The sequence below is a fragment of the Phalaenopsis equestris genome, unplaced genomic scaffold (assembly GCF_001263595.1).
Source record: "Phalaenopsis equestris unplaced genomic scaffold, ASM126359v1 Scaffold000497, whole genome shotgun sequence".
Classification (NCBI taxonomy): Eukaryota; Viridiplantae; Streptophyta; class Magnoliopsida; order Asparagales; family Orchidaceae; genus Phalaenopsis; species Phalaenopsis equestris.
This window is the reverse complement of record NW_018164937.1, coordinates 249,809-261,306: the sequence shown is the minus strand read 5'-3', so window position 1 is coordinate 261,306 and position 11,498 is coordinate 249,809. Positions and strand designations below refer to the sequence as shown.

Genomic DNA, 11,498 nt, shown 5'->3' with positions numbered 1-11,498 from the left:
GACCACCCCTATTGATTTGGAGACAAATTTACAATGGACAAAAGCCACTTATGCTGGGGTTGTAGGAAATCTATCTTCCCCCTTGGTGGATCCTGATCTTCTGGTGTTTCCTCAGGAATTTCATAACACTGCTGCAGGTAGGGGTTCTGCCTCATGCATTCATCCTGTGGGATCTAAAGATGGAAAACCAGCTGCTCTTTTCTCTGATCAGGACCTTGCTGAACTGAACTTGGATGTTCAGTTCACACTAATTGGAAAATTTAATCTGGGGCACCCAAAGATGGAACTTGTGAGGAAATATTTTGATTCTTTGAAAATCTATGATTGGAAGCTAGGCTTGTTGGATGGCAGGCATCTCCTTATCCAATTGATAAAGGAAGAGGACTATACAAAACTCTTTGTTAAATAATCCATCATTATTGCACGTACAGAAATGAAGATTTTAAAATGGACTCCTGAGTATGACCCCTCACAGGAACCCCCCACTATGCCAATTTGGTTTAAGCTACCAAAATTGCCATTGCATCTATTTAAACTTAATGCATTATTTAATATTGGATGTACCTTGGGCACACATTTGAAGGTGGATGCTGCCACTTATAATAAAGCTAGGCCAGCCAATGCAAGGATTCTGGTGGAGATGTATGTCACCCTACCTGAAGTAAAGAGAAAATGGATAGGAGACACAATGAAGGGTTTTTGGAAGGAAGTAGTCATGGAGCAAAGACCCTGTTATTGCCAACATTACAAAATGTTTGGTCACACTAGGGAGAAACACTACAGGCTTAATCCTCCTAATAGAAGTCTCATAAATAATCCTCAGCAGGAGTTGAATGATGCAAATAACAATCTCTAGAGTGATAACAATAAAGAAGTCCACTAGGAGATTTCCACTGTGGCAGAGACAGAAGAGACAATTAGTTCAATAGTTATTCAGAATACTGTGAAGGAAAAAGCCTTTTGTGACCCCAGCTGAAGAGAGGGTAACAGTTAGTGAGGATATGGAGGCAGGTAAAATTGGAAGTGGCCATCTCCCTTTTCAAGTCCCCTTGGAGGACTTAATTTAGTTACATAGGAACAAAAGGAATCCTATGGATAGATCAGATGTGGCTTCACCTACTGAAGCTTTGGTTGAAGAAATGAAGAAAGAATTTGAATCATATTGTCAGTTTCAAAATACTTGAAAGAAAAGAAATTCCAAACTAGAAGAACTAAAACAGAAGAAGGAAAGGAGTTACAAATTATTGAAGATTCAAGCAACCAAAGAAAAGGAGCTTTTAACAAACCATGGGGGAGGACTAGATCCAGATCCCAAGCCTACATCCATCCCCCCTCCCCATGATTAATTTGTTGTGTTGGAACATAAGGGGGATTGCTCACCTCTTATCCTTAAAAAGACTTAAATACCTAAATAAAAAACATAAATTTTGGTTTATAGCCATTTTGGAACCTATGGTTCACCTAAACACTATGAAAATTTCCAAATTTTTCCCTGGCTTCAATTTGTTTACTAAGATCAACAACAAAATCTGGGTTTTCTGCAGGAAAGAAATGAAGTGTTCCATTTCGCTGAACCACACTCAAGTCTTGCATATGAACATTAGCACTGATGACATAGAGGGATTTTCTTCCTTTGTTTAGGCAGGAAGCTCCAACATTGTAAGAACTGAACTGTGGGAGACCCTTCAAAACATCCAAGGTTTTATTGATAAAGCATGGATTGTGGGAGGAGATTTCAATTGCATTTCCTCTCTTGTTGAAAGGAAGGAGGGTAGAACTCCTAATCCTGCAACTATATCCACATTCAATGATAATATTCAAAAAACTGGATTATTTGATCTTGGTTTTAGTGGTCCTGATTTCACTTGGAGGAGGAAGGATATGTGGGAACGGCTGGATAAAGTATTTGCTAATGACAACTGGATTCAAAATTTCTAGCAGACTTCTATCACAAATCTTGGCCTAGCGGGATCAGACCATAGGACTTTTTTTATCACTATTAGCCCAAAAAGTACTTGTCAGAAGGGTGCTTTTAGGTACTTGAATGTATGGTCTCAACATAAGAACTTCTTGCAGATTGTCAACGACAATTGGAAGAATGATACTCACCCTGACTCCTTCATCAATTTGTGGCAAAAGCAATAGAAGGTGGGCAAAGCTCTCAAACAGTGGAGTTGGCATACTTTTCGGGATCTACTGAAGGTTGTGGAAAAGGCTGAAAAGAAGCTGCTTGATTTGGAGGAGGGGCACAACAAAGGGAAGACTGATGAAGCTACTCTTTTAGAGGCTAACGAGAGACTTTTAACTACAGTGAACTGGTAAGAACAATTCCTTAAACAAAAGGCTACTAAAACTAAATTTACTGAAGAGCATAGAAATACTAAATTCTATCATGCATGCATTAAATACTAGAGAAAGTGCAACACTATCCATTGCATCATGGATCAGAATGGAACTTGGCTCAGAAAGGAGGAGGAGATTGCTGAAAGTGTTGTATTGTACTGCCAGAACCTCATGAATGGAAAAAACTTTGACAGAGATCATATAGACAGTAATTTGTTTACACAAAGCAATCAGTGCACTGCTAGAATGAACTTGACTTGCATACCTGAGGAGGAAGAGATTCAAAGAGCTTTAATAGCTCTAAATCTACAGGCCTAGATGGGTTTACTGCAAATTTCTATAAAAAAGCCTGGGGTGTCATCAATGTGGAGGTAATTATAGCTATCCAACACTTCCTTAAAGGACATTCTCTACAAAATTATTTCAGTGCTTCCTCCATTGTATTTATCCCTAAAAATTTTATCAAAGACAAGTGGAGCCATTACAAAACTCTGAGCCTTACTAATGTAATAAGTAAAATTGTAAGCAAAATTCAGCTGAACAGACTTCAGCCAGCCCTACCTCAGTTAATTAGCACAAACCAAGCAGCATTTGTGAAAGGAAGAAACATAGGGGACAACATACTTCTGGCACAGGAACTTTTACAGAATTTGGAGAAACCTTGCAGAGGGGGTAATGCAATTTACATGCTAGACTTGAAGAAGGCTTATGATATGGTGAACTGGGATTACATTATGGAATGCTTGGCGGCTAGGGGTTTTTCCAGGGAATTCTGTTTGATCATTCAAAGATCGCTGGAGGCTAATGCTAATTTTGTATTCATCAATGGGAAAGCTTGTGGTTTCTTTAAAGCTAATAGAGGGCTTAAAAAAGGGGACCCTCTTTCCTCTACTATTTTCATACTGGTTTTGGATTATTTATCCAGACTCATTAATTGCCAGTAAAAGAGAAAAAGCTTCAATGCTTATCACAATAGAGCTAAGATGGACATTAGTCATCTTATCTATGCTAATGATATTCTTTTTTTTTACTAGGGCCACTAAGTCAGCTACAAAGTACCGTTTATGATTGCTTGCAAAAATTCCAATAGGTGACAGGGCTAAAAGTAAATAAGGACAAATGTAAGATCCTGGTTAGCAAGAGAGTCCTATTACCACTCAGGCAGTGGATGTTATATTTCACTAGGTTCTCAATCATGAGCAATCCCTTCAAATACCTAAGCACTCAACTGGTTAGAGGAAGAACCAAACAAACTCAATTTGATGAGGTTATTGATAAGATTAATTCCACTCTCCAGGGGTGGTCCAACTCTTACCTCTTAAATGGTGAAAGGATCACCCTACTTAAGAGCATTCTAACCTCTATCCTTCTTTATGTTCTTCAAGTGGAAACAATGAAAAGAAGCACCACCTTGATGCTGGAAAGAACCTTCAACAGGTTCCTTTGGGCTGGGAACATGAAAACAAATGGCCTGGGCAAGTTGGAAAAGAGTGGCTAAACCATATGAAGTTGGTGGTTTAGGATTTAAAGGATTACACCATATGCAATAAATTAGCATGTGTAAACTTTGGATTAATTTCATACAAAATGAAAGCTTATGGGCTAAGTTCATGTAGGCAAAATACTACAAATTTGATCATCCTCGGAAAGTAACTAAGAAACCGGGGGACTCCAGGACATGGATCTAGATGCTTAAGGTTAGGGAAGACATTGAAAAATTTTTCATTTGGGAGCTGGGCCATGGAGAAATCAACATTTAGAAGGATAAATGGTGCCCTATTGAACATTTGGAGCCTCTACAGGAAGAAAAGGAGGAGGATTTACAGGTTAAAGACTGTTGGAATGACAATGTTTGGTTTGAGGACACTTTGAAAAACTTTATGAAGGAACCATCTGCTAGAATCATTTCAACAATCCAATTTGACAAGAATAAAAATAAAAAAGATCAACTTCATCTCATTATCTCATTAACAGGACCAGGTCAAGCCTTTCAAAGGATATTCAAAACAATTTATTCAGATGGGACCAATGCTAGTGGAATATTTTCTCTTGCCAGAAATACTTAACTCCATCTATGCTGTTCTTTTCATGGAGATTTATAAATGACTTAATTTCCAACATATGATATTCTGAAACTGAAAGGCTTGAAAGGCCTGTCAAGATGTCAACTCTGGAAACTTGACCAGGAATCCAGTGACCAACTATTTTTTAGGTGCAGATTTGCTAGGGAGGTTTGGAACAGTTTGACCTCTAACATGAATCTTAAGGTGATCAATACTGGATGGGGTAACATAAAAGACTGTCTAAAGAACTTGCAGGAGATAAACATTATGCCTTTTTCCTTCATTGTTGTCTGGTTCTTTTGGAATGCGAGAAGCAAGGTGAAGCATGAGGACAGTGGGACAAATACTCCTTCTGTGGTGTCTAATTGTCTGACATATTTAAACAAGCTGATATGTTGAAAGAAATTCCCTAAGATCTTGAAGGTCCTGCCTAATATTGATTTGCAATAGATGAAGGTCATCAAGGTAAGATGGGAGAAGCCTCCTCACCCTTACATTAAAATAAACACTGTTAGAAGCTTCACCAACAAGAAAGTTGGAATTAGGGGGATCTTTGGAGACCACACATGACATACTTTGCTTTATTTCAAGGCCCCTTATATTGCAAAAGATGCACTGGAAACTGAAGCTGCTGCACTTTACTAGGCTCTAAAATTTGCAAGGGGAAACAAGTGGAAGTGGATTATAGCTAAAGTGGACTCTTCCCTCCTGGTGGAGCTGTTGACTAAAAACTCTTCATCCTCTTGGCACATAAACCAGTGGATTCACAAAATAAACAACCTCAGTCTTGAGATTAAGATTCAATTCTCCTTTATTTATAGGGAAGCTAATAGGCCTGCTAATTTTCTGGCTTTTGAGGGTTCTAACTCAAATTATGCTGAGGTCTCCCCCTCCCCTTCCCTCTCTTTCCATCTATTACTTAAGGGGGACAAACTTCAAATACCTTATCTTAGATTGCAAAACTGAATGATGGGTTCCAAATCAGAAGTTCGTTGGGTTTTTGCTGGTCATCTATAGTTGTTGTGCTCCTCATTTTCAATCTCTGTTAGTTAGCTTCAAATACCTTATAGAGGATTTATTCATGTAATTTTGGTATACTTAGATTTTGCTTTGTTGGATAGGGTTCCTAAATAGGTTGCTCCTTTGTCTTAGGTTTTTGCTTTTTCTTTTTGGAGGAACCTGGATTATCTCCTTGATTTGTATTCTCATGTTTTATTATACATTTAGGGAGCCTACAAATGCTACTTTCCCAATATATATATATATATATAAAGGAAAAAGAGTGACAGAGACTCCCTACATGTTAAGATGAAATAAGGTTACAAAGCAATATTTGGCTTGGTTCATAGACAAAACCAAGGATAAGCAAAAAAAAGGCGGCAAGGCCTCCCAAGAGAAAACAAAATGCAGTATAACCTATCAAGAAAACTTATCCCCATACAATAGGGCTGAAGAGGAGAATGGAGTGAAACATAACAAAATAGTAGGTCATAGAAAAACAAGAATCCTCTCTATATAGGGTGGTTAGAATCAACATTTGTGGACATCGCCCTTCTAAAATATGGCAGGTCAGGAGATCTGCCCTAATCAACCAAGCCAACTCCACATGAGGGGTAGTATAAACTTTTGACAACAAATACAATGCTCCTAGATGTGCAAGAAAATTAGCACATCTGTTACCTTCCCTGAAAATATGTTTCCAGATAATTTGAAGGTTATTATTCAACTTCATGTGAGTGATTTGCTTAACAGCATGTAGCAGAAACCAAGGTGAGGAGATGTTATCTTTTAAAAGTTGGAATAGCCATAACGAGTCCATTTCCACAATTATTAGATTCCATACCATAACAACAGCTGTTTGAAGGGCCCCAACCACAGCAAATGCTTCAGCCTGCAAAGCATTAATAGCAATAGTGGGCAACCCCCAGCCCTATCTAGGAAACACAGCAGGCAACCCCCAGCCCTATCTAGGAAGATCCCTCCAATTCCAGCAGCGTGACTTCTATAACTCCCATCAGTGTTCATTTTGATCCAAGGATAAGAAGGTTTCCTCCAATGGAACAGTTGAACTCATTGTCTAATAGCAGAAACTTGGGTATTGAGGAATTGAGAACATCCAGGAATTTTAACCTTATACCCCACGATGTTGATTATCTGCAGAGTATATGCCAAGCAGTTGGTAGAAATTTGTGTAGCACTTTGAGTTATCCCCTCATATTTACTGCTATTTCTTGCCATCCAAATGAACTATGTAGAAATAAAGGGGATCAATTCAGCATGATTCCCTTTCCAAACTTTCCAGCAGTCAAGGAAGTTACCAAACTTCAGTAATTGGGAAGGGAAATTAAGCTTCGTAGCCACCTTTGTCCAAACCCCTTGAGCAGTAGGACAAGAAAAAAACACATGATTTAAAGATTCCTCTTGTTTGCAACAGAAAGTACATCTTGAAGGTCCTATTAGACCCTTGAGTTTGAGTATATCATCAGTGGGAATAATATTATGAAAACATCTCTAGGTGAAGAAGGACATTGAGGGGCTGAGGTATTTCACCCACATGGCATTACCCCAATCCTTATGGTGCCAATTGTTTAATTGAGAGTATGCAAATTTGGTAAAAGAAGTATGGGAAGGATTTTTAGTCACAATTCTATCTGGTTTCATTGGAGTAATTGGGACTTTAAGAATTTGAAACATTTGTTCAGGATTCACCATAGTAGCCAACATGTCTCTATTCCAGAGATGATTATTCCAGCAAAGATGGATAGGGGTGTTGATAGCTGAGTCCAGAGAGGTTTATGGTTCAAATTTACCTTCAAGAAACCAATTATCGAACCAAAAATGAACTTTTCCTTTTCCCACATCCCAAATAAATAGCTCTTCAGCCTCACACCTAACATGCAAGAGCTTAGACAAGATTCTAGAATCCTAAGGATTTCTGCAAGTAATATATGGGTGGGAGTGTTTACAGTACTTGAACTTCATATAGTTAGCCCACAAAGATTTCTGTTCTCTAAATTTTCCCACAAAGATTTCTGTTCTCTAAATTTAATCCAAAGTTTACAATAGAAGATTTTATGAAGCTGTTGGAAGGACTTCATGCCAAGTCCCCCTGCAGCTAGAGGTAGACACAGCTTCTCCCAACTAAATCGGTGTGCATGTTTGTGATTGCCTTCCCATAAGAATTTATTCAACATCACCTATAAAGTTCTCTATGTACCTCTTTTCATTTTAAGCATTTGCAAAATATACATTGGGAAAGATGCTAGGATACTTTTAATTAAGGTTAATCTTCCTCCCTGAGACAAAAATGAATTAGTCCAACAAGAGATTTGCTTGGAGATTTTAGAAACCACCTAATCAAATTGAGTCTCCTTCTTCCTTCCTTTAATTAAGTGCACCCCAAGTAAACCAAAGGGTTAGTAGTAGATTTAAAGCCAGTGAAGTCTTTAATGCAATTTTTATTAACAGGATGTAGCTTATTGCTAAAAATCAATTGGTATTTCTTTGAATTCAGAGAGAGACTAGAGATCTGTTGGAACAAGTTCAGCAGATTTACCACCTTCTTTACTGCTGGTTTTGAGGCTTTAGAAAACAATATGAACTCATCAGCATAACATAGATGACTTATGGAAAAATTTGCTTTATTAGCAAATCTGAGATGTTCCCTTTCAAAAGAATGGTGGTTAAGAAGCCTAGATAAGTAATCCATAGCTAAAATGAAGATGTAAGGAGAACGGGGGTCCCCTTGTTTAATTCCCCTAGTAGCTTGGAACTGCCCTTGAGAATTACCATTAATAAGAATGGTATAATAATTATTGTTAAACCATCTATGGATGATTTGGCAGAAGGCATTTTGAAATCCCCTAGCTTTAAGAACCTTCAAGACAAAATTCCAATTAATAGTGTCATAAGCTCTAAAGATATCTAGCTTATATATAAGATTACCCCCTCTGCAAGGCTTGTCAATATCCAGCAGGAGTTCCTGTGTAAGTAACACATTATCAGTAATATGTCTACCTGTAACAAAAGCTGACTGATTAGGAGAGACCATCCAAGATAAATGTGGTTTTAATCTAAAAACCAAAAGCTTGCTAATAAGTTTAGATAGCAACGTGAGAGATATGGGTCGAAAATGATCCCAATTAGTTTTCTGGTCTCCCTTTGGGATAAGAATAATGGTGGATTGAGAAAAATATTGTGGCATATCCTCCCCTCTGAAGTAGGCCTGAACAGCTGCCACAACCTCAAACTTAATCACCTCCCATGATTTTATGTAGAACGTAGAAGTAAAATCATCTGCACCAGCCACCTTGTCACCATCAATAGAACATAAAGCTTTCCAAATTTCTTCCTCAGTAGGAATAAATGTTAAATCCAGGTTCTGGATATCAAAAAATTTATCATTAAGTAAGCTAGAGTCAAAGTTCAGGAGATTAGCCTCATGGGGTTCAGATAAAACGCTTTGGAAGTGATCAATAGCATCTCTGTGAATTAGATCAGTTCCCTGGACCCAAATGCCATTATGAATTTTAATCTTAAAGATGGTGTTGGAATGTCTTCTTTGCTTTATACAAGCATGGTAAATCTTAGTATTCCTATCCCCATCAACATATTTTTTGATGGCAGCCTTCTGTTTATAGAACTCTTCCTCCCAATGAACTGCTTGAAGTAGATTTGCATTTGCTACTATCAGGTTCTGTTCATCAGATATCCCCATCTGAATGTTTAATTCAGCTTGTTTCACTGCAGCTTCAACCTCTGCAACTTTTGTTGTAAGGTTGCCAAAGCAGTTCCAATTCCAGGCTTTCAGCAAAGTAGCCACTTTTCTTTGAGTTCGCCATAGTTTAATCCAAGGATTGAAGGATGAAACAGGTACCCAAACAGACTTAATAAAGGAGAGGAATTCAGGATGTTCCACCCAAACATTAAGGAATCTGAATCTTGGTAATGGAGCAACAGTATTAGGGGACATAGAGGTTAGTAAAGGCCTATGATCTGAGCATGTGTAAGGAAGATGGGAAATTGTAGTCATAATGTTGGTATCCAACCACGCTTGATTGACCAGGAATCTATCAATTCTTTCAAAAAGTTTTCCCCTTCTCCAAGTGTCAAGAGGACCCTGATGAGGAAGTTCAGCAAGGGCATTGCTTTTGATATTCTGATTAAATAGTAACATTTGTGTAGTGTCCACAGGTTTTCCTCCCCATTTTCTATTTAATCTAACTATACTATTAAAGTCTCCACCCATGATCCAAGGTTCATGAATGTAGGAGTTGAGATGTTGGATTTGTTGCCATAATTGAGCTTTATCATTTGCAGAACTCTCAGCATAAATGAAGGCAGTCTGAATATGTAGAAAATCTCATATAAGCTGGATATGAAGCAATTGAGGCTAGTCTTCCAAGATCTAAACATCCAGGTTAATTGTATAAAAAAACCAAATTTTGTTATTAATATTGTACTTACAAGTGAAACTTGGGAAGTTCTTTCTAAATCTGCAAGGAGGGCATTGAACCAAAGCTTCAAGAATAGTAAAATACAGTAGCCTGTGCTTCCTAACCAACTGTTTAATTTTGATCAAAGATTTCTGATCAGCAATCCCACTGATGTTCCAGCACATCAAATTAATCATTTGAAGGAAGTGAAAGCCCAAGGACTGCTATCCAAACAATCCAGCAGAGTGACCAGTAATTTGCTGACATCATACATCTGAAGGAAATAGAAAGACTCCCATATCTTTTAAGAAAGATGGGAGAGTGCAGAACGAAATCTACCAACCTCCAAAGACCAGTTATACCCTTTCTCAAATTGTTATTGCTATCCCAACACACCAAAAAAATGCCAAAATACTTGTTGGAGTGAATCAAAGACAAAAGAAAAGACATTCTTCCATATCTTCTTAGATATAGAGTATTTAAATGTTGATAAGAGTCTGCCATCACCCCAAGGCCATAGAAACCCCTTCTCAACTTATAACAACTGAAGTTAAGGATAACAATTAAAAAACATTTGAAAGACATAAAATGACCAGAGGTCAGCATTTTAAACAGAGAGAAGTCAAGCATTTTGAGGATGAAGATGGGGTGAAGGTTGTGATCTGGATCTGGTTCTCCCTCTAAAAAGTCTAGAAGATGATCCAACCTTCATATTATTTCTAATGGAAGCTGCCTCTCTTTGTAACCTTTGAGATTCTGTGGATTGTTTTTTCTTTCTCATAGAGGTCCGCATAACCCAATCCTCCACCATAAAATGGTTCATGTCAGTAACCTTATCTCCTTCAATCACATGATGCAATTGCTGATACTGAACTGAATCCTGCAGCCTCTCCTCAGATGAAGCAACTGTGGGGGAAAGTATAGTGATGATATTGGGTTCCTCTCTAAGTACTTCCTTAGGAGGAGAAGGGGGAGTAATATATGTAAAGGGGGTTGGGGAGTTCTTATCCTCATCATGTATGCCATCCTCAATAACCCCAAGAAGTTATATGGGGGCAGTTTCCTTGAAAGAGAACTGTTTCCTTCTCATTGGAGGGTGTAGTTGTTGACCTCACTTTTGGTTGAGGTCTAGAAACTTCTTTAGTAGCCTAGGTCTAGCCATAGGACTTTCATATTGACTAGTCTTAGAAAACTAGAAAAGGTATCCTCACCATTAGAAATTCAATTGCTCTTCTCTTTTCTCAACTTTAGATTCCACATATTGGTCCTAACCTCTAATATTTAGAAGGTAAGATCATTATGAGGAAGCTCAAGAAGAGTTCCTATAGAGTTACTTGGCTTTAGTATTGACCCTGGGTATTGATTTGAAGCTAAGGTATATTATACCCTTACCATATCTTCACGATACACTAACGAAGATCAATATATGAGAGCCGAATGGATATCTATCCAATTCTACTTGAAATGCCCAACTTGGCCTTTTGCCCCGAGGCATCTCCAAATTACCTAACTGCCCTAGGGACCCAAATTTGGCCAAAATTCCCCAAATTTTGCCAAAATACCCAAAATTGATCAAAACTCATTCCAAACACTTTGAATACATCCAAATTTGCCAAAATTGACAAAAATGGCCAAATTACCAAAATGCCCCTCCATG

General features: G+C 38.0%; 1 protein-coding gene across 1 annotated transcript in view; it reads right to left on the bottom strand.

Annotated features, from left to right (window-relative positions):
* Positions 1 to 3,697: 3,697 nt before the first annotated feature.
* LOC110028165 overlaps positions 3,698 to 11,498 on the bottom strand; it is an 11,971-nt gene continuing 4,170 nt past the window's right edge. The window contains exons 2-5 of the mRNA XM_020729910.1: positions 10,548 to 10,747; positions 7,963 to 9,750; positions 6,250 to 6,297; positions 3,698 to 3,814 (exon numbers count right to left, since the gene is read on the bottom strand). Coding sequence (XP_020585569.1) covers positions 3,698 to 3,814; positions 6,250 to 6,297; positions 7,963 to 9,750; positions 10,548 to 10,747 — 2,153 coding nt within the window. The remainder of the gene's footprint in view (positions 3,815 to 6,249; positions 6,298 to 7,962; positions 9,751 to 10,547; positions 10,748 to 11,498) is intronic.